This window comes from Oncorhynchus gorbuscha, linkage group LG12, assembly GCF_021184085.1.
Source record: "Oncorhynchus gorbuscha isolate QuinsamMale2020 ecotype Even-year linkage group LG12, OgorEven_v1.0, whole genome shotgun sequence".
Lineage (NCBI taxonomy): Eukaryota > Metazoa > Chordata > Actinopteri > Salmoniformes > Salmonidae > Oncorhynchus > Oncorhynchus gorbuscha.
This window is the reverse complement of record NC_060184.1, coordinates 13051703-13072802: the sequence shown is the minus strand read 5'-3', so window position 1 is coordinate 13072802 and position 21100 is coordinate 13051703. Positions and strand designations below refer to the sequence as shown.

At 44.8% G+C, this 21100-nt stretch overlaps 1 protein-coding gene across 1 annotated transcript in view; it reads right to left on the bottom strand.

The window, feature by feature from the left end:
- Window positions 1–21100, bottom strand: part of LOC123990541 (protein eva-1 homolog A-like) — a 185404-nt gene that overhangs the window by 128367 nt on the left and 35937 nt on the right. The window contains exons 2-4 of the mRNA XM_046291131.1: window positions 8578–8801; window positions 5622–5745; window positions 685–834 (exon numbers count right to left, since the gene is read on the bottom strand). Of these exons, the coding sequence (XP_046147087.1) occupies window positions 685–834; window positions 5622–5745; window positions 8578–8801 (498 nt within the window). The remainder of the gene's footprint in view (window positions 1–684; window positions 835–5621; window positions 5746–8577; window positions 8802–21100) is intronic.

The following is a 21100-nucleotide window of genomic DNA, read 5'->3' as shown; positions in this document are numbered from 1 at the left end:
TGTGAGTGATTACTTCCCGATCCAGTTGGAGTGATTCACTAGTAGAATGAAATGGTTCTGAAGCAGCGGCCATTGGTCAGTTACTGGGGCAATATAATTAAGTTAATGCTCGGCCCACTGACATAACAAACCCTACCCCCTGCACTATTTGCAATTCTGATGGGACAGGTGAAATAAATACATATGGAGGAAACTTCACTAAGACCTTTGGAAAGATAGATGGAGTAACACCATTGGGTCCCAATTTACCAGTCCCTTCAGGTTTCCAAACAATGAAGATTATTGTAGGGGCAGGCACCCATAGTGATAGTAAGTGCTTTTTCCCAACTGGCCTGTGTATAAAGCCCTTTTCACATCAGCTGATGTCACAAAGTGCTATACAGAAACCCAGCCTAAAACCCCAAAAAGCAAGCAATGCAGATGTAGAAGCATGGTGGCTAGGAAGAAAGGAACCTAGGAAGAAACCTACTGTACAGAGGAACCAGGCTCTGATGGGTGGCCAGTCCTCTTCTGGCTGTGCCGAGTAGATATTAGAAGAGTACATGTTTGGCCATAAAGGCCAGATTGTTATTCTGAGAAAAACGTTTAGTCCTAGCTACCTAGAGAATTCAGGCCAAGAGTTTTTAATGATCAGATCAAGCTTTGGGGAAAACTCCAGGTTCTACACATAGGTGACAGACTTACCTACGGAGGGTGCCCTGTGGTGGGTAGGACACTCCAGGGTCCCCTGTTGGGTTCGACCAAACATGGCAGAGTAGACGGCGATCTGCATCCCCTGTTTACAGCTCAGCTTCATCCTCTCCTCCTCACACACCACCGTACTCTTATACTCATCTGGAAGGGGGTGGGGTAGAGATATCATATTTAGGATCATCACAGACACACCTTACCCTTTCTGTCGGTCTCAGGCTTACTCTCAAATTGGCCTTTTATTTTGCCTGTGAGTGTGCAGTTGTTCAGGTGTGCACATTTGAAGGTGTGAAAGTGTGCAGGTATTCAGGTGTGTGGGTTCTAAATACCATCCATCTTTCCTCCCCTCCCTCCTTCTCTCCTTCTCTTAGAGTCAGAATACCAGTGGTGTAATCCCTTCTCTCAGAGTCAGAATACCAGTGGTGTAATCCCTTCTCTTAGAGTCAGAATACCAGTGGTATAATCCCTTCTCTCAGAGTCAGAATACCAGTGGTGTAATCCCTTCTCTTAGAGTCAGAATACCAGTGGTGTAATCCCTTCTCTTAGAGTCAGAATACCAGTGGTGTAATCCCTTCTCTTAGAGTCAGAATACCAGTGGTGTAATCCCTTCTCTCAGAGTCAGAATACCAGTGGTGTAATCCCTTCTCTCAGAGTCAGAATACCAGTGGTGTAATCCCTTCTCTTAGAGTCAGAATACCAGTGGTGTAATCCCTTCTCTTAGAGTCAGAATACCAGTGGTGTAATCCCTTCTCTCAGAGTCAGAATACCAGTGGTGTAATCCCTTCTCTCAGAGTCAGAATACCAGTGGTGTAATCCCTTCTCTTAGAGTCAGAATACCAGTGGTGTAATCCCTTAGAGTCAGAATACCAGTGGTATAATCCCTTCTCTCAGAGTCAGAATACCAGTGGTGTAATCCCTTCTCTTAGAGTCAGAATACCAGTGGTATAAATCAGAATACCAGTGGTATAATCCCTTCTCAGAGTCAGAATACCAGTGGTATAATCCCTTCTCTCAGAGTCAGAATACCAGTGGTATAATCCCTTCTCTCAGAGTCAGAATACCAGTGGTATAATCCCTTCTCAGAGTCAGAGTCAGAATACCAGTGGTGTAATCCCTTCTCTCAGAGTCAGAATACCAGTGGTATAATCCCTTCTCTCAGAGTCAGAATACCAGTGGTGTAATCCCTTCTCTCAGAGTCAGAATACCAGTGGTATAATCCCTTCTCTCAGAGTCAGAATACCAGTGGTATAATCCCTTCTCTTAGAGTCAGAATACCAGTGGTATAATCCCTTCTCTCAGAGTCAGAATACCAGTGGTGTAATCCCTTCTCTCAGAGTCAGAATACCAGTGGTATAATCCCTTCTCTCAGAGTCAGAATACCAGTGGTGTAATCCCTTCTCTTAGAGTCAGAATACCAGTGGTATAATCCCTTCTCTCAGAGTCAGAATACCAGTGGTATAATCCCTTCTCTCAGAGTCAGAATACCAGTGGTGTAATCCCTTCTCTCAGAGTCAGAATACCAGTGGTATAATCCCTTCTCTCAGAGTCAGAATACCAGTGGTGTAATCCCTTCTCTTAGAGTCAGAATACCAGTGGTATAATCCCTTCTCTCAGAGTCAGAATACCAGTGGTATAATCCCTTCTCTCAGAGTCGGAATACCAGTGGTGTAATCCCTTCTCTTAGAGTCAGAATACCAGTGGTGTAATCCCTTCTCTCAGAGTCAGAATACCAGTGGTGTAATCCCTTCTCTCAGAGTCAGAACACCAGTGGTGTAGTCCCTTCTCTCAGAGTCAGAATACCAGTGGTTTAATCCCTTCTCTCAGAGTTAGAATACCAGTGGTGTAATCCCTTCTCTCAGAGTCAGAATACCAGTGGTGTAATCCCTTCTCTCAGAGTCAGAATACCAGTGGTGTAATCCCTTCTCTCAGAGTCAGAATACCAGTGGTGTAATCCCTTCTCCCAAAACCAGAATACCAGTGGTATAATCCCTTCTCTTAGAGTCAGAATACCAGTGGTGTAATCCCTTCTCTCAGAGTCAGAATACCAGTGGTGTAATCCCTTCTCTCAGAGTTAGAATACTAGTGGTGTAATCCCTTCTCTCAGAGTCAGAATACCAGTGGTGTAATACCTTCTCTCAGAGTCAGAATACCAGTGGTGTAATCCCTTCTCTCAGAGTCAGAATACCAGTGGTGTAATCCCTTCTCTCAGAGTCAGAATACCAGTGGTGTAATCCCTTCTCTCAGAGTCAGAATACCAGTGGTGTAATCCCTTCTCTCAGAGTCAGAATACCAGTGGTGTAATCCCTTCTCTCAGAGTCAGAATACCAGTGGTGTAATCCCTTCTCTTAGAGTCAGAATACCAGTGGTGTAATCCCTTCTCTCAGAGTCAGAATACCAGTGGTGTAATCCCTTCTCTCAGAGTCAGAATACCAGTGGTGTAATCCCTTCTCTCAGAGTCAGAATACCAGTGGTGTAATCCCTTCTCTCAGAGTCAGAATACCAGTGGTGTAATCCCTTCTCTCAGAGTCAGAATACCAGTGGTGTAATCCCTTCTCTTAGAGTCAGAATACCAGTGGTGTAATCCCTTCTCTCAGAGTCAGAATACCAGTGGTGTAATCCCTTCTCTCAGAGTCAGAATACCAGTGGTGTAATCCCTTCTCTCAGAGTCAGAATAGCAGTGGTGTAATCCCTTCTCTCAGAGTCAGAATACCAGTGGTGTAATCCCTTCTCTCAGAGTCAGAATACCAGTGGTGTAATCCCTTCTCCCAAAGCCAGAATACCAGTGGTGTAATCCCTTCTCTTAGAGTCAGAATACCAGTGGTGTAATCCCTTCTCTCAGAGTCAGAATACCAGTGATGTAATCCCTTCTCTCAGAGTCAGAATACCAGTGGTGTAATCCCTTCTCTCAGAGTCAGAATACCAGTGGTGTAATCCCTTCTCTCAGAGTCAGAATACCAGTGGTGTAATCCCTTCTCTCAGAGTCAGAATACCAGTGGTGTAATCCCTTCTCTCAGAGTCAGAATACCAGTGGTGTAATCCCTTCTCTCAGAGTCAGAATACCAGTGGTGTAATTTGTAAGTCGCTCTGGATAAGAGCGTCTGCTAAATGACTTAAATGTAATGTAATGTGTAATCCCTTCTCCCAAAGCCAGAATGCCAGTGGTGTAATCCCTTCTTTTAATGTCAGAATACCAGTGGTGTAATCCCTTCACTCAGAGTCACAATACCAGTGGTGTAATCCCTTCACTCAGAGTCACAATACCAGTCGTGTAATCCCTTCTCTCAGAGTCAGAATACCAGTGGTGTAGTCCCAGCCAACCAGGGTGTTGTAGTAGCTAAATCCATTCATGTTATTCCTGAGCTGTGGTATGGTCACACTAGACTGACTGGGAGTGGCCACTCACTCCACTGACCCCTCCACTACCCTGACCCTGGACCAATCAACAGCTCTTTTGTCCTCTGTCACTTAACCAATGACTTCTTGGCGACAGAGAAATGTCTCTGCAGGATCTAAGTGGGGTTATAGTGAGGTGCAACAAGGAGGTGTCACTGCCTCTGAAAGGAAAGAGGGTGAGGGAGGGATGGAAACAGATGGAGAGAGAGAGAGAGCGGGTTTTAAAATCATCTCTCTCTCTCTCATTCCCTTTCTCTCATTCCCTTTCTCTCATTCCCTTTCTCTCATTCCCTTTCTCTCATTCCCTTTCCCTCATTCCCTTTCTCTCATTCACATTTACATTTACATTTAAGTCATTTAGCAGACGCTCTTATCCAGAGCGACTTACAAATTGGTGCAATCACCTTATGACATCCAGTGGGACAGTCACTTACAATAGTGCATCTAAAACTTAGGGGGGGTGGGGTGAGAGGGATTACTTAACCTATCCTAGGTATTCCTTAAAGAGGTGGGGTTTCAGGTGTCTCCGGAAGGTGGTGATTGACTCCGCTGTCCCTTTCCCTCATTCCCTTTCCCTCATTCCCTTTCCCTCATTCCCTTTCTCTCATTCCCTTTCTCTCATTCCCTTTCTCTCATTCCCTTTCTCTCATTCCCTTTCTCTCATTCCCTTTCTCTCATTCCCTTTCTCTCATTCCCTTTCCCTCATTCCCCTTCTCTCATTCCCTTTCCCTCATTCCCTTTCTCTCATTCCCTTTCTCTCATTCCCTTTCTTTCATTCCCTTTCTCTCATTCCCTGTCCCAGTCTTCTCCTCTGCATTCCTGTTCCCCCGTGTCCATAGTTTTGATTTTCAGGGAGTTCAGCTGTCACGGGTTACTGTGACTGGGCTCTGTGTGTGGAATACCTGTGCATGGCTAAACACATCCACATTGCAGATTGACAATCATTGGGATGACTCTTGTCTTAGAGGCAGAGTGATGTCCACTAGATGGACCAGCTGCAAAGTCAAAATTGTCTATATATCATAAAAATGTATTCAAAAAAACATTAATTTTTGATCTCAATTTCAAGTTAGAGTTTAGGCATAAGATAAACGGTGTGATCAAGGTCAAGGTTAAAATCTGATTTTATGACTGTGAGTGTGCCAGCTAGTGACCAACCTGCAGAGCTGCCTCCAGTACATGAGTCAACCCAATAAATGGCAACCTGCATCCACATTATCAAGGCTTCTGTTTCTGCACATTAGTATGAATGGGATTAAAACCTTCATAGTGTCACCAGGGATTTCTTTGTGTGTGTGTGTGTGTGTGTGTGTGTGTGTGTGTGTGTGTGTGTGTGTGTGTGTGTGTGTGTGTGTGTGTGTGTGTGTGTGTGTGTGTGTGTGTGTGTGTGTGTGTGTGTGTGTGTGTGTGTGTGTGTGTGTGTGTGTGTGTGTGTGTGTGTGTGTGTGTGTGTGTAAGAAATAGACAGACAGGAACAGTCACTGTAAGGTGGAGCATAAATGATGAAGAAACTCAGGGGTGATGAGGGAGGGACTTACTAGGCATGCATTTGTACCACACAATGAGGTATTTGCTGCTACTGGGGCACGGGTCCATCCCGAAGAGACGACTGTTGACAAGGACCTGACAGATCCTCCTGTCCTGGCACTCATCCAACATTTTCTACCATTGAAAGATATATATATATATATATATATATAGAGAGAGAGAGAGAGAGAGAGAGAGAGAGAGAGAGAGAGAGAGAGAGAGAGAGAGAGAGAGAGAGAGAGAGAGAGAGAGAGAGAGAGAGAGAGAGAGAGAGAGAGAGAGAGAGAGAGAGAGAGAGAGAGAGAGAGAGAGAGAGAAAACAATGATCAAGCCGGAGGGCACACAAACAAAAAACCACTTCAAACACCCTAACCATCCCCTTCTCCCAGGCCATGGGAACAGTTCTACACTCCAGCTTCCTGACATCTCCTTCTCCTCTCAGGCCATGTAGAAGACAACCTCCCAGTGTCCTGGTGTGTAGAAGACAACCTCCCAGTGTCCTGGTGTGTAGAAGACAACCTCCCAGTGTCCTGGTGTGTAGAAGACAACCTCCCAGTGTCCTGGTGTGTAGAAGACAACCTCCCAGTGTTCTGGTGTGTAGAATACAACCTCCCAGTGTTCTGGTGTGTAGAATACAACCTCCCAGTGTTCTGGTGTGTAGAAGACAACCTCCTAGAGTTCTCCTGGTGTGTAGAAGACAACCTCCCAGTGTTCTGGTGTGTAGAAGACAACCTCACAGTGTTCTGGTGTGTAGAAGACAACCTCCCAGAGTTCTGGTGTGTAGAAGACAACCTCCCAGAGTTCTGGTGTGTACAAGACAACCTCCCAGAGTTCTGGTGTGTACAAGACAACCTCCCAGAGTTCTGGTGTGTAGAAGACAACCTCCCAGAGTTCTTCTGGCATATGTGTGCTGCTGCCGTGTGCTTCCAGATCATAAATCTCAAGCACGCTGACATTTATGTCATGCCGTCACGCGTCATTAAGGAGACATAATGGCCAGGGATAGGATATGGGAAAAAGTACAGCAGCCTATACCCCCCATGTAGTCCTAAAAAAGCTTTGACTTCGTATCTACCTGTCTTCAAAGCTCTCTATATTAAAGCTTTTGAAAATCGGGATTAAAACCGCTAACATCACATCAATTGTTTCTTTTGAGACGTTGTTGGAACAGACAAGAGTTGCATTGAGCAAAGTTGCTACGCTCTAGTACCAAGTGATTGCAACTGAGGGCCTCTGGGTCGGTTTCTCTCATTTGGGCACCTTCTCTGGATCTGAAGCTTAGCGCTCATGATCGTCATTCAGCTATTTTGAGATAAAGTGGGAGGGAGACGAGGGCAACAGAACTCTGAAAGGACAGGAGTGGGTGTGTGTGTGTACCCCCCACACAAAAGGAGGCCTTCAGTCTATTCGTTGCACCCCCAATCAATTTAAGATGGGGATGTTGTGACAAAGACTCAATGAAACAGCTTTGTGTAGTAGGGCTGGCTGGGCCTGCCTCTCCATGCCTTCTCCTTAAAGTGTGTCACTTGCTGGAAAACATTTTCACACAAAGCGTTACGCAATCAGCGGTGGCGGCATTGGCATTGCCTGGGTTTTAACCCTTGTTGTGTGGAGGCTTTTTTCTTTCTGGAAGTTTCTCAGACAGCTTTAGGTGCCAAACAACGACAGGCTCTGTTGAGATGGAGGGAGGGATGTGGTAGATGAGTGAATGAGGAACCAGAAGGGGGAGGGGATACATGAGAAAGAGAGAAGGATGCAACCTTCTCTGAAATCCCCAGAGCATTATAGCTACTGTTTCAAAGGCCTGGGTCTGTATTCAAAAAGCATCACAGAGAACTGATCTGAGATGGGGCGGCTGGTAGCCTAGTGGCTAGAGGCAGGTAGCCTAGTGGCTAGAGGCAGGTAGCCTAGTGGCTTGAGGCAGGTAGCCTAGTGGCTTGAGGCAGGTAGCCTAGTGGCTAGAGGCAGGTAGCCTAGTGGTTAGATGCAGGTAGCCTAGTGGTTAAAGCAGGTAGCCTAGTGGCTAGAGGCAGGTAGCCTAGTGGCTAGAGGCAGGAAGCCTACTGTTTAGAGGCAGGTAGCCTAGTGGTTAGAGCAGGTAGCCTAGTGGTTAGAGCAGGTAGCCTAGTGGCTAGAGGCAGGTAGCCTAGTGGCTAGAGGCAGGTAGCCTTGTGGTTAGAGCAGGTAGCCTAGTGGCTAGAGGCAGGTAGCCTAGTGTCTAGAGGCAGGTAGCCTAGTGGCTAGAGGCAGGTAGCCTAGTGGTTAGAGCAGGTAGCCTAGCGGTTAGAGGCAGGTAGCCTAGTGGTTAGAGCAGGTGGCCTAGTGGCTTGAGGCAGGTAGCCTAGTGGCTAGAGGCAGGTAGCCTAGTGGTTAGAGCAGGTAGCCTAGCAGCTAGAGGCAGGTAGCCTAGTGGTTAGAGCAGCTAGCCTAGTGGCTAGAGGCAGGTAGCCTAGTGGTTAGAGCAGGTAGCCTAGTGGTTAGAGCAGGTAGCCTAGTGGCTAGAGGCAGGTAGCCTAGTGGCTAGAGGCAGGTAGATTCCCCAAGCCGACAAGGTAAAAATCTGTTGTTCTGCCCCTGAACAAGGCAGTTAATCCACTGATCCTAGGCTGTCGTTGTAAATAAGAATTTGTTCTTAACTGACTTGCCTAGTTACATTTAAAAAAAAAAATTTGATCTGGTTCTCCCTGTCCTTCCATTCCTATTCATTGTGATCTAATAGCTAAAAGAGATCCTAAATCAGCACTCCTTTTCTGAGATGCTTTATGGATATGGACCCTGATCTGACTAAAGAGGAGAAGAAAGTATTGTTTCCCAGAGAGAAAAATAATGAGCCATTTTGATAAGAGGTTTTTGGGAAACACAACCTGGCCACATATCAAAACCAGAAGATGAGCATTATTGAATGACTGTCGTTACTGTCCTAGTGGCAGAGAGAAGCATTAAAGTAGATGGGTTGTGTATGTTTACCTGTAGTGCAGTGGACATGTAACAATATGTGTCATCCTCCAGTGGGTGTGTCCCTACAAGGGTGTATCTCTGGTAGGACGGGCACTGCTGGGGGTGGGAGGGGCCTTTCCTGCCGTAGAAAGCCGATTGGACGGTGATGGTGGTGCGGGGCGGGCAGCGGACCGACAGGAAGTCGCCGTCACAAGCCTGCTCGGTGTAGTTCCTCAACACTTTGGATAGGTAACCTAGGAGATAAGAAAAACACCATGGTTACCACCATGGTTACCACAAAAACAGCTGCACACCTACACCTATTTACAGTCCATCAACTCTTAAGTGGTGTTCCAGGTCATCTTTTCAGCAGATTGCTATATCATGTCAATGTGTATTTCCCTGAGATGCTAATCACTTCTACAGGTGAAGTGTGAGATCTGATCCTTAGTGCAGCGTGACTGCATTGAAGACCATCTGGAATGCAAAGCCTAAAAGCATACTACAAACAAAATACACTATGAATAGGAGACCATTCACTACAAACAAAGATGATCTGAATAGGAGACATTTCACTCCTCCACCTCCCCAGTGTAAAGAAACACACACACACACAGTCCCCAGGATGTTCAAATGGACAAAGCCATGGGTGTGTTGAATCCTGAAAGACTTTTACTTAGAATGTGTGGCACACAGCTGCAGCAGTTCTATCTCAGTCAATTGGCATTAAAGAGGAACACAAAAGAGGAACACAACACGTACGGGATAATAAGGCAATCAGCAAAGCCAATCACACACACAGCCTGGCAGGCTTTGCTTTGTCTTGCCTGGGTTGGCCCACCTCGGAAGAAACACTCTTCTCCTTCCTTTCATTTAATCCCTCATTTCATGGTGATGATGTCATATTGAGAGTTGTCTTATCTGCGCTATATTTTGTTTTTGTTCGTTAACACAGACACACCCTGTCAAGAGAAGCAGCGCCAATTTGGTCGCGTAGGGGGTTTTGTGTCTGGATAGTAGGAAGCTTCTGTGGAAGAGCCCCCTGTTTCCATGGTCCATTAGTCATGTTACACATCAACAAGCCCTGACAAAACGACTGCCTTCACTTAACCATATCAAAAACCATGGCTCCGGGCCTAGAATACCACAACACTACACAGACGCTAAAAGTCCTGGCCCTAGCGTCATTAGCTGTTAGCATTGTTAGCCTCCAGGCATATCTAACAGACCCAGCATTTAAAGCTATCTGAGCTTCCTAGGCTTGAGCTAAAGCCCTCGCTAAGCTAACCTGCGCTAGTGCTAAGTCTGCTAACCTTGAGTTTGTCTCACCCTGTCTCCATCGGTAAGCCCTTTGTTTGTCAGCGTTAGTGAGTCTCTTCTCGGACTCGGTGTCAGTTAGCCAACCACCATGTTTTGAACTGCATTCCATATTTAAAAAGTGTATTTAAAAAAAAACATAAATAGGCCTATTGGGAAACAATCATAAAACACTTGTAATGTTATTTTACTTGAAACCTCACAGGTCTAGACTATCTCTTTGAATGCTATAGCTAATTACGGTGTTAGCCAGCATTCTCTGTCATTGTGAGCCACCAGCCTGTCAGTCAATCAGTCAGTCAGGAGAACTGAACCCCATCACAAAGAACCAGCAGCATTAACATTCCTGCCTGCGAGAAGGAGAGTGGAGATAAAAGAGGGAGCTGCTTTGTCATATGGTGTCTTTTTTCCTCCTTCTTTGTGAAACTATTCAGCCAAATGATTGACAGCTGGCAGAGGAACATTGAGCAAAAAAGTTGTCAAGATAAACAGAGGCTGAGTCTCAAGTGATACCCTATTCTCTGAATATTGCACTACTATTGACCAGGTCCCAAGGAGCTCTGGTCAAAAGTAGTGCCCTATATGGGGAATAGGGTTCAATAGAGCTCTGGTCGAAAGCAGTGCCCTATATGGGGAATAGGGTTCAATAGAGCTCTGGTCGAAAGTAGTGCCCTATATGGGGAATAGGGTTCAATAGAGCTCTGGTCGAAAGCAGTGCCCTATATGGGGAATAGGATTCCATTGGGCTCTGGTCAAAGTAGTGCCCTATGTGGGGAATAGGATTCCATTGGGCTCTGGTCAAAGTAGTGCCCTGTATAGGGAATAGGAATAAAAATATTTAACATAGGCCCTCAGATCCTCAAAAAGCTCGACAGCTGCACCATTGAGAGCATCTGGTTGCCATACCGCTTGGTATGGCAACAAATAAGGCACGACAGAGGTCATATGGCCCAGTACATCACCGGGGCCAAGCTCCCAGCATTCCAAGACATGTATACCAGGCGGTGTCAGAGGTAGACCCTAAAAATGGTCAAATACTCCAGCCACCCAAGTCAGCCACTCGCTTGCACTGGCTCTATGCAAACTCACTGGACTCTACCCACACAGTCACACATCCTGCACTGGTCATCCAAAGCACACATGCCCAAACACTACATACGCTAACATACAGAAGACACACACACATGCATATTGACGCCATACACACGCTGCTGCTACTCTGTTTATTATCTACCTTGACTGCTTAGTCACCTTTACCCCTACCCACATGTACATACAGTTGAAGTCGGACGTTTACGGAAACTTAGGTTGGAGTCATTAAAACTCGTTTTTCAACCACTCCACAAATTTCTTGTTAACAAACTATAGTTTTGGCAAGTCGGTTAGGACGTCTACTTTGTGCATGACACAAGTCATTTTTCCAACAATTGTTTACAGACAGATTATTCCACTTATAATTCACTGTATCACAATTCCAGTGGGTCAGAAGTTTACATACACTAAGTTGATTGTGCCTTTAAACAGCTTGGAAAATTACAGAAAATTATGTAATGGCTTTAGAAGCTTCTGATAGGCTAATTAAAATAATTTGAGTCAACTGAGGTGTACCTGTGGATGTATTTCAAGGCCTACCTTCAAACTCAGTGCCTCTTTGCTTGACATCATGGGAAAATCAAAATAACTCAGCCAAGACCTAAGATAAAAAATTGTAGACCTCCACAAGATACCACGTTCATCTGTACAAACAATAGTATGCAAGTATAAACACCATTGGACCACGCAGCCGCCATACCGCTCAGGAAGGAGAAGCGTTCTGTCTGGATAAGAGCGTCTGCTAAATGACTTATATGTAAATGTAAATGTAATGAACATACTTTGGTGCGAAAAGGGCAAATCAATCCCAGAACAACAGCAAAGGACCTTGTGAAGATGTTGGAGGAAACAGGTACAGAAGTATCTATATCCACAGTAAAACGAGTCCTATTTCAACATAACCTGAAAGGCTGCTCAGCAAGGAAGAAGCCACTGCTCCAAAACCGCCTTAAAAAAGCCAGACTACGGTTTGTAACTGCACATGGGGACCAAGGTCGTACTTTTTGGAGAAATGTCCTCTGGTCTGATGAAACAAAAATAGAACTGTTTGGCCATATGTTTTGAGGAAAAAGGGGAGGCTTGCAAGCTGAAAAACACCATCCCAACCGTGAAGCACGGGGGTGGCAGCATCATGTTGTGGGTGTGCTTTGTTGCAGGAGCGACTGGTGTACTTCACAAAATAGATGGCATTATGAGGTAGAAAAAATGGTTGTTGTGGCAAAATGGTTTAAGGACAACAAAGTCAAGGTATTGGAGTGGCCATCTCAAAGCCCTGACCTCAATCCTATAGAACATTTGTGGGCAGAACTGAAAAAGAATGTGTGAGGAAAGAGGCCTACAAACCTGACTCAGTTACACCAGCTCAGTCAGGAGAAATGGGCCAAAATTCCCCCAACTTATTTTGGGAAGCTTATGGAAGGCTACCCGAAACATTTTTACCGAAGTTAAGCAATTTAAAGGCAATGCTACCAAATGCTAATTGAGTGCATGTAAACTTCTGACCCACGAGGAATGTGATGAAAGAAATACAAATATTAAATAAATCATTCTCTCGACTATGACATTTCACATTCTTCAAATAAAGTGGTGATCCTTTTTTACTAGGACTAAATGTCAGAAATTGTGAAATAGTTTCAAACTGAGTTGAAATGTATTTGGTGTATTTAAACTTCCGACTTCAACTTTATTACTTCACCTATCTCGTACTGCTGCACATTGACTCGGTACCGGTACTCCTTGTATATAATCTTGTTATTGTTATTTTATTGTGTATCTATTTCCTTTAAAAAAAAGTTTTACTTTGCATTATTGGGAAAGGGCTCGTAAGTAAGCATTTCACAGTACTACGCCTTTTCCATTCGGCGCATATGAAAAATTGATCAAATCAAATTGTCTTTACCCAAAACAAGGAGCCATTTTAAGGCTGTAAGCAATCCATTGGTACAAAACTTTGCTTGGAAAATTAAGTTTAAAAAAAATGGCCAATTTGATTCAGCCAGCTCAACATCAATATGTCAAATGTTTCCACTGCTGAGTGCTTCGCAAACACTACAGGTACATTAGAGGAAGTAGGAACTGTTTCCATACACAGTGACACACACACACACACACCTTTTTACCATGGTTACCTCTAACAGTGCAGTAGCGTGTGGTCATGAAACTGATATATCTGAGAGAGTAAACACCGGGACATAATTAGACAACAGTGGCGCCCAGCGCCAGTAAGAACCTCTGTTTCTTCATTGTTCTATTGACACTGCCTTATCTAGAAAATGAAAGCAGGAACATTTGACTTCAATGATTTTAACTGTTACAGTAAGCTACTTAAGCTTTAATGGCGATGCCTTTTAAGGCCAGAGAGCTTTGCAGAGTCAGGTATAGAACGACCTGTTTGATCATAAAACGTAACGCTAAGTTAGCCTGGTCTGAAGTGCACACACTTGGAACTAAGTAACTTCACACACGCACGCACGCACGCACGCACGCACGCACGCACGCACGCACGCACGCACGCACGCACGCACGCACGCACGCACACACACACACACACACACACACACACACACACACACACACACACACACACACACACACACACACACACACACACCCCTCTGCTGGCATATCCCTGTCTGCTGCATTCCAGAGTGGGTGAACTTGGCATTTCCCCTGACAGGACCACACACACAAACAACAACACAACCAACGAACACAACCAGGGTGGCTGCCGTGGCAACGAACACAACCTTACACTGAACTCATTCTTCTCCACAGTTACCCAGTGGGCCATAGTTGTCGAGGGACATCATTTCTCTGATATACAATGTCAGATTACAACCATTTAAAGACATCTTTTAGCCCTTCAGGGAAAATAAAGACCTATTGAACAGAGTTCTCCATGAAGAAATCAAGGCACTTGGAAAGTAGTCATATCGTGATTGTTGTCTTGTTTAAGTGACTGATACAACCTGTTAAAGGAGTCTTTTTCTGGATGCTAAAACAGTCTAAAAAAACGTCCTTTTACATTCAGACTACAACCTGACCATGACGTCAGTCTGATGTTATTGCAACCGGTTTTGCCCACTGAACATAAGACATGTCTATTTGGTCTGAGTATTAGGCCTTGTCCTGGACCCAGGCCAAGACCATGATGGAACATGTGCACTGCCAGCCCTGTACCCCTCCAGCCACTGAGCTGGGTGCCACATGGAAACTATGGCAACGACCATGCATGTGCACTGCCAGCCCTATATCCCTCCATGCATGTGCACTGCCAGCCCTATACCCCTCCATGCATGTGCACTGCCAGCCCTATACCCCTCCATGCATGTGCACTGCCAGCCCTATACCCCTCCATGCATGTGCACTGCCAGCCCTATACCCCTCCATGCATGTGCACTGCCAGCCCTATACCCCTCCATGCATGTGCACTGCCAGCCCTATACCCCTCCATGCATGTGCACTGCCAGCCCTATACCCCTCCATGCATGTGCACTGCCAGCCCTATACCCCTCCATGCATGTGCACTGCCAGCCCTATACCCCTCCATGCATGTGCACTGCCAGCCCTATACCCCTCCATGCATGTGCACTGCCAGCCCTAAACCCCTCCATGCATGTGCACTGCCAGCCCTAAACCCCTCCATGCATGTGCACTGCCAGCCCTATACCCCTCCATGCATGTGCACTGCCAGCCCTATACCCCTCCATGCATGTGCACTGCCAGCCCTATACCCCTCCATGCATGTGCACTGCCAGCCCTATACCCCTCCATGCATGTGCACTGCCAGCCCTATACCCCTCCATGCATGTGAGGGACAAGTGAGAGGGAGGGGGACAAACACAGGAATGAAATGATAAAGGACAAGTCACACTAACAAGAAATATCCAGATTTTATCCAAAAACCCAGCAGGCAAATAAGGTTGAAATTGCACCTTTGCGTTTGCAAACAGTTTGTAACCAGAACTGGATGCAATTGAGTTATTTCAAGCAGTTTTGACAACTGGTAAAGGACTTTCTCAAAGGTGAAGGGGTGGGTTACTAACTGTTTCTGAACCACAAAACACACTGCAACACCTTCCTTCATCTTGTCCTGCGTGATTGTGGGTAAAAGCAAACAGATTATCTCATAAACTCCCCTGGAGCACTTTTCCACTTTTTGTACGAATTGTTCCACCCTCCTCTGTTAACCCTCCACCTGTTGATTGACGCCCCCTTTCACGACTAACAATCAGGCGGGGTTAAGACACCTGTGTAAAACCAGGTAGCCAATGACATGCGTCGCTCTGAGGGGCAGCCTGGACAAGGGGGAAAACACAGACACACATCTCTCTCTCCTTTGTTTTTTGGGGCCATCCTTCTGTAGATTAAAGAAAATATATACATTTCTATATACATTTCTTATTTGCAATGACGGCCTACCCCAGCCAAACTCTAACCCGGACGATGCTGGGCCAATTGTGCGCCGCCCTATGGGACTCACAATCACGGCCGGTTGTGATATAGCCTGGAATCGAACCAGGGTCTGTAGTGACACCTCTAGCACTGAGATACAGTGCCTTAGACCGCTGTGCCACTCGGGAGTTCTCCTTCACAAAAGCACCAAGCCCATTATGAATGATGGTGGTTATGTGGGGTGGGGAAGGAGAGGAGGTTATGAATGATGGTGATTATGTGGGGTGAGGAAGGAGAGCAGGTTATGTCTGATGGTGGTTATGTGGGGTGTTATGTCTGATGGTGATTATGTGGGGTGGGGAAGGAGAGGAGTTTATGTCTGATGGTGATTATGTGGGGTGGGGAAGGAGAGGAGGTTGATGGTGATTATGTGGGGTGGGGAAGGAGAGGAGGTTATGTCTGATGGTGGTTATGTGGGGTGAGGAAGGAGAGGAGGTTATGTCTGATGGTGGTTATGTGGGGTGGGGAAGGAGAGGAGGTTATGTCTGATGGTGATTATGTGGGGTGGGGAAGGAGAGGAGGTTATGTCTGATGGTGGTTATGTGGGGTGAGGAAGGAGAGGAGGTTATGTCTGATGGTGGTTATGTGGGGTGGGGAAGGAGAGGAGGTTATGTCTGATGGTGGTTATGTGGGGTGGGGAAGGAGAGGAGGTTATGAATGAGATGAGATTCTCAAGAGAAATACAGTCGACTGCATGCGACAGACTGTGTTTGATTCCGGGTATCCTGCACCCATAAATTCCAGGGCTTTACTTGACTTTACCTCAACATCCTGTGTGTGTTCGCAGTCTGAGGTAAAAATCATTAGATCTGGGAGCTAAGGAGTCTTCAGTTTCTCAGGCAAGGCTACTACTCATCATGGTAGCTTAATAAACCAGCCCCATTTACATATGCAAAGGAACGACATCCTCAATCCCGTCATCTGCAGGATACCGGTAAGCAAATGACTCCAGGTCAATTCAGGTCAATATATAATGCATGAATTGTGTACACAAGCAGGTAGTCTGGGCATATCATATGCATGGGGCATGACAACTCAACCAGCCCTAAAATAGCTGGTGCAGAGTTGTAGCTTCCCCTCATAACACACCATGTCATAACCCCCAAGTCATGTGATAGGAATGAACCATAATTGGGCTTCCACCACGTGATCTTCCATGCCCGTAAGCCTATCACAACGCTAAAAACCAGAGGAGGTAATTAGTTCCTGATTTGCGGCTATGTGATGGCCCCGTGGCCTAACCCCGGCGTTAGAGGGGTCAGGTAGGGCTGAGATTAGGGACAAACCACTGTGTTGTGTCAGCATGGGTTCCTACCCCCCGGCCCATCACACAGAGACTTCCTGTTCAGGACTCACTGATTAGATGCGGTCCTACTGCAGGTCCAAAGTGATGTTGAATCCATGTTTTCCTCATGTTTCAGCTCAGAGAGTTGAGAGAGGGGAGAGTGTGTGTGTAGGCCAATATATTCCCTTGCCTGCGGTGCGGTGCGGTGCGGTGCGGTGTGTGTGTGTGTGTGTGTGTGTGTGTGTGTGTGTGTGTGTGTGTGTGTGTGTGTGTGTGTGTGTGTGTGTGTGTGTGTGTGTGTGTGTGTGTGTGTGTGAGAGAGAGAGAGAGAGAGAGAGAGAGAGAGAGAGAGAGAGAGAGAGAGAGAGAGAGAGAGAGAGAGAGAGAGAGAGAGAGAGAGAGAGAGAGAGAGAAGAAAGAGAGAGAGAAAGAAAGAAAGAAAGAAAGAAAGAAAGAAAGAAAGAAAGAAAGAAAGGTTTCTTAGATGGTTGACTACATATGTGTGTCCGAATGTAAAAAAAGTCAAATATGATCAACTAATTAAACAAACAACAACATGACACATTGCAAAATCCCTGGCTCTCCCTCCACTATGCAGAGGTGTCAGCTACAGGCTGGAATGCATAGAGAGATGTGCTCTCTGGTATGAGCAGTGGTGTGGTGGGGAGGCAGGGAGGGAGGGAGGGATGTCTCTCTAACTGCACTGTCTGCCTGCGAGGCTAGGGATTACTCTCTACTCAGGGCTTTCTCCTCTGTTTGAAAGATGCCATCGAATCCCATTGGAGAACTCAGCTCAAAAGTAACCTATGCAGTAGACACTCTTCTGGGTTCTCTGCTACAGAGGATTAACGCAGCACCAATAACAGCACCAATAACAGGGTACAATCTTATCATATGATTGACTTTAGTACTCAATAAAACAGTCAATAATGCATGTTCCTCATGCAACAACTTCATAGAGCACACAGTATCAAACATTATGAAACATTTTACCCCCCCCACAAAGAGAGAAAGAGAGAGAGAGACAGTGATGTGGCAGTAGAAAGGCCACAAGGGCCGGTGGCTTTAGGCCTTGTTAGTAATTAGTCCCTGACCATGGTTCTATCCATTGGCCACAGAAGCAGCCTTACAGAGCTTGGCCCCATCCCGAACTGGCTTTTTAACTTTTTAAAATCTAGAATACAGATGTTTGATTATATAACGTCCAAATTCATGATCGCGTTTAAAAACATTAACACTTCAATCGCATTAATTTGGCATCAAATGGAAGAAAACAAACTGAAACAAGGAGAAACTACCAAAACCTGTCCAATAAAATGTTTTGCTACATTTTGCAGAAATGAAATAGACCCATGTCTGGCCTGCAGAGCTCCTGAATCATACTGTGGTCATCACTCCCGATGCACTGCTATCCCCTCCAGCACTAAGTGTAAGGTTAGGTAAACTACACTCCTGTGTGATTAAGTAGGAGTGTATTGGTTTAGGTTATCTAAACATAGACAGGCTGACAGGTTCATGAAGTGTGTGGAGGGGGAGATGACATGGGACTCCAACACACCAGAATATCAGAGAGACTCTACAATCACATTAATTTCAATAGGATGTAATTATGTCGTTAATCACCAATGATTTGTGATAATTAATACATTCAATGGCCCTGTACATATAGACAATGCAACTACTGCTGCTACTACTGTGACTGCTACTTGTTACTGCTGCTATTTCTACTACTACTGTTACTGCTGCTATTTCTACTACTACTACTACTCTTACTGCTGCTATTTCTACTACTACTACTGTTACTGCTGCTATTTCTACTACTACTATTGTTACTGCTGCTATTTTCTACTACTATTGTTACTGCTGCTATTTCTACTATTACTGCTGCTATTTCTACTACTACTACTGTTACTGCTGCTATTTCTACTACTACTACTGTTACTGCTGCTATTTCTACTATTACTACTGTTACTGCTGCTATTTCTACTACTACTACTGTTACTGCTGCTATTTCTACTACTACTACTACTACTACTACTGTTACTGTTGCTATTTCTACTACTACTACTGTTACTGCTGCTATTTCTACTACTACTACTGTTACTGTTACTGCTACTACTACTACTACTACTACTACTACTACTACTACTACTACTGTTACTGCTACTACTACTACTACTACTGTTACTGCTGCTATTTCTACTACTACTACTGTTACTGCTGCTATTTCTACTACTACTACTACTACTGTTACTCCTGCTATTTCTACTATTACTACTGTTACTGCTACTACTACTACTACTACTGTTACTGCTACTACTACTACTACTACTACTGTTACTGTTGCTATTTCTACTACTACTACTGTTACTGTTATTGCTACTACTACTACTACTGTTACTGTTACTACTACTACTACTGTTACTGCTACTACTACTACTGTTACTGTTACTGCTACTACTACTACTACTGTTACTGTTACTACTACTACTGTTACTAATACTACTACTACTACTACTGTTACTTCTACTACTACTACTGTTACTGCTACTACTACTACTACTACTGTTACTGCTGCTATTTCTACTACTACTACTGTTACTGTTACTGCTACTACTACTACTGTTACTGTTACTGCTACTACTACTACTACTGTTACTGTTACTTCTACTACTGTTACTGTTACTGCTACTACTACTACTACTACTGTTACTGTTACTACTACTACTGTTACTGTTACTTCTACTACTGTTACTGTTACTGTTACTACTACTACTACTACTGTTACTGTTACTACTACTACTGTTACTGTTACTTCTACTACTGTTACTGTTACTGCTACTACTACTACTACTACTGTTACTGTTACTACTACTACTACTACTGTTACTGTTACTAATACTACTACTACTACTGTTACTGTTACTACTACTACTACTACTGTTACTGCTACTACTACTACTACTACTATTACTACTACTGTTACTGTTACTGTTATTGTTGCTATTTCTACTACTACTACTGTTACTGTTACTGCTACTACTACTACTACTGTTACTGCTACTACTACTATTGTTACTGTTGCTATTTCTACTACTACTACTACTGTTACTGTTGCTATTTCTACTACTACTACTGTTACTGCTGCTATTTCTACTACTACTACTACTGTTACTGTTGCTATTTCTACTACTACTACTGTTACTGCTACTACTACTATTGTTACTGTTGCTATTTCTACTACTACTACTACTACTGTTACTGTTGCTATTTCTACTACTACTACTGTTACTGCTGCTATTTCTACAACTACTACTACTGTTACTGCTGCTATTTCGACTACTATCTTTTCTACTACTACTACTTACTATACACTAGTGAGATTAGTTCCTCCGTGGGCCAGAGTGGCCACATTCTGGATTAGTTTTGTACAGTTCCTGAGGCTGATCTCATGGTTTCACTGACACAATACAGCCACCAATAATGTATGTGTGTGTTAGTTTGTGTTTATGTGTATAGTGACAGAATAAATGGTTCTAGCTCACGAGGGAGGGGTGTTGACTTGGGTTGGCTTACACCCACCCTCCAATCCACTCCTGATTCCACCATATGCACACACACTTATTTCTGTCGCACACACACATCCCTCCCATCCACCCACAGATGTGTGTAGGGATCAGCTGACGGGGCTTACTCACATGTTGAACCTTGCATGGCATTAATAACTGAAAAAGAGGACTATAGCTCAGTATGGCAGACCCTGAGCCTTGCTTCTACACTAAACCTCCAGGAAGGGCCACACACGATCCAGGCAACCCCCCTACTCACTGGTGAGTGAGTGAGTGAGTGAGAGTGTGTGTGTGAGAGAGTTACTGCTTTGCCCTCCTGGGTTCTTCCAAAGCATTTTCCTGTGTCTCCAAATGGGTGAAACCACGATTTCCCTTTTACAGTCCAGTATCAGGGGTGAAACCACGATTTCCCTTTTACAGTCCAGTATCAGGGGTGAAACCACGATTTCCCTTTTACAGTCCAGTATCAGGGGTGAAACCACGATTTCCCTTTTACAGTCCAGTATCAGGGGTGAAACCACGATTTCCCTTTTACAGTCCAGTATCAGGGGTGAAACCACGATTTCCCTTTTACAGTCCAGTATCAGGGGTGAAACCACGATTTCCCTTTTACAGTCCAGTATCTGGGGTGAAACCACGATTTCCCTTTTACAGTCCAGTATCAGGGGTGAAACCACGATTTCCCTTTTACAGTCCAGTATCAGGGGTGAAACCACGATTTCCCTTTTACAGTCCGGTAATCAGAGCTTACTTAGCCTGTATATACTGTACAAACAAGTGAATTAGGGAGATATGTGGGAATGTGAACAGTTACAGATTAAAGAGTGAATGAAGG